Raw genomic sequence first — 1,106 nt, 5'->3', positions numbered from 1 at the left:
GGCTTAAAAAAACCCAAACCCCAAAACCAGAGCGTGGGGAAATAAGTGCCGAATTTCGCCGGGGGTGGGGAAGCCACGGGGGGGGATCCGGCGTTGCCGGTCTCACCATTGCCTCTGTTTTGGTTTTTTTTTCCCCCCTTCTCACCCCACCTCAGACGCCAACGGGCATTTCCGAGCTCGGCACCGCGTTATGCTTCATCTGACGGCGAGGTGCGTATAATGGGGGGATGGAAGGCGCCCAGTTACCCAACTGGGAGAGACTGGTGCTGGGCCGCTCCGTGCTGGTTTTGATGTATTTCTCTGAGGTTTTTTGGTGGTGTTTTTTGGTTTTGTTTTTGTTTTTTTTTTTCTCCCAGCTGGGGCGTCTTGGGGAGCCGCCGTCGCCATGTCTCTGTGCCAGTGCGCGGTGAAGCACAGCGAGTCGGACGCCGATGGTTGCTGCTTCTCGGCCGGCGGCGGCGTGAAGGTTTGCCTGCACTGGAGCGGGGAGGAGGAACGAGAGCGGTGCCGGACCTACGCTCAGGGCACCCTCAGCGCCGAGGAGATCTGCATCGACCTGGCCCGCAGGATCGGTGAGCGCCGGAGAACCTCCGCCCATCCCCAGGCTGAGAAAATCCGCCTTTTCCCAATCTCGGGGACTGTTTGCGCTGATCTGTCCCCTAAATCGGAGCTCTGGCGGTGTTTGGAAGAAGCGGCTTCTCCGTAAGCGGCCGTTAGCAAATTCTCCCATCGGAATTGGGGTGGTTCCCTCCTGCTGCGGAGTTCCCGAGAAGCGGGATGGGATGGCTCTACCCCCGAGGCTCGGGTCGACCGGTCGGGGGGTTATTGGAGCGTGAGGAGTCGGGCGTGAGGAGCCGAAATAGCCATAACTTCCTCTCTGACTCATCGGCGTCGCCGTTTCGTGACCCCTCTGCCTCCCTTCTTCGGGGATTTTCTCCCTCAAAACCCCATTTCTCCTGCAAAAATCCCACCGGCCGCCGGCTCCTGGGCTCTCCCCGCTCTGGGGGGCCGTTTTGTGGCCGTGTTGGTTTGAATAAAGGTGTTTGGTTTTCTCGTTTAACCCTTAAACGAAGGGCTTTTTTTTTTTTTTTTTTTTTTTTTAATGG

The 1,106-nt window shown here is 57.8% G+C and overlaps 1 protein-coding gene across 1 annotated transcript in view; it reads left to right on the top strand.

Moving 5' to 3' along the window:
- Positions 1 to 385: 385 nt before the first annotated feature.
- Positions 386 to 1,106, top strand: part of TYK2 (tyrosine kinase 2) — a gene marked incomplete at its 3' end in the record, with an annotated part of 15,544 nt that continues 14,823 nt past the window's right edge. Inside the window, exon 1 of the mRNA XM_009883143.1 lies at positions 386 to 572. Coding sequence (XP_009881445.1) covers positions 386 to 572 — 187 coding nt within the window. The remainder of the gene's footprint in view (positions 573 to 1,106) is intronic.

The sequence above is a fragment of the Charadrius vociferus genome, unplaced genomic scaffold, assembly GCF_000708025.1.
Source record: "Charadrius vociferus isolate BGI_N301 unplaced genomic scaffold, ASM70802v2 scaffold2614, whole genome shotgun sequence".
Taxonomy (NCBI): Eukaryota; Metazoa; Chordata; class Aves; order Charadriiformes; family Charadriidae; genus Charadrius; species Charadrius vociferus.
This window is presented reverse-complemented; position numbering and strand designations above follow the sequence as displayed.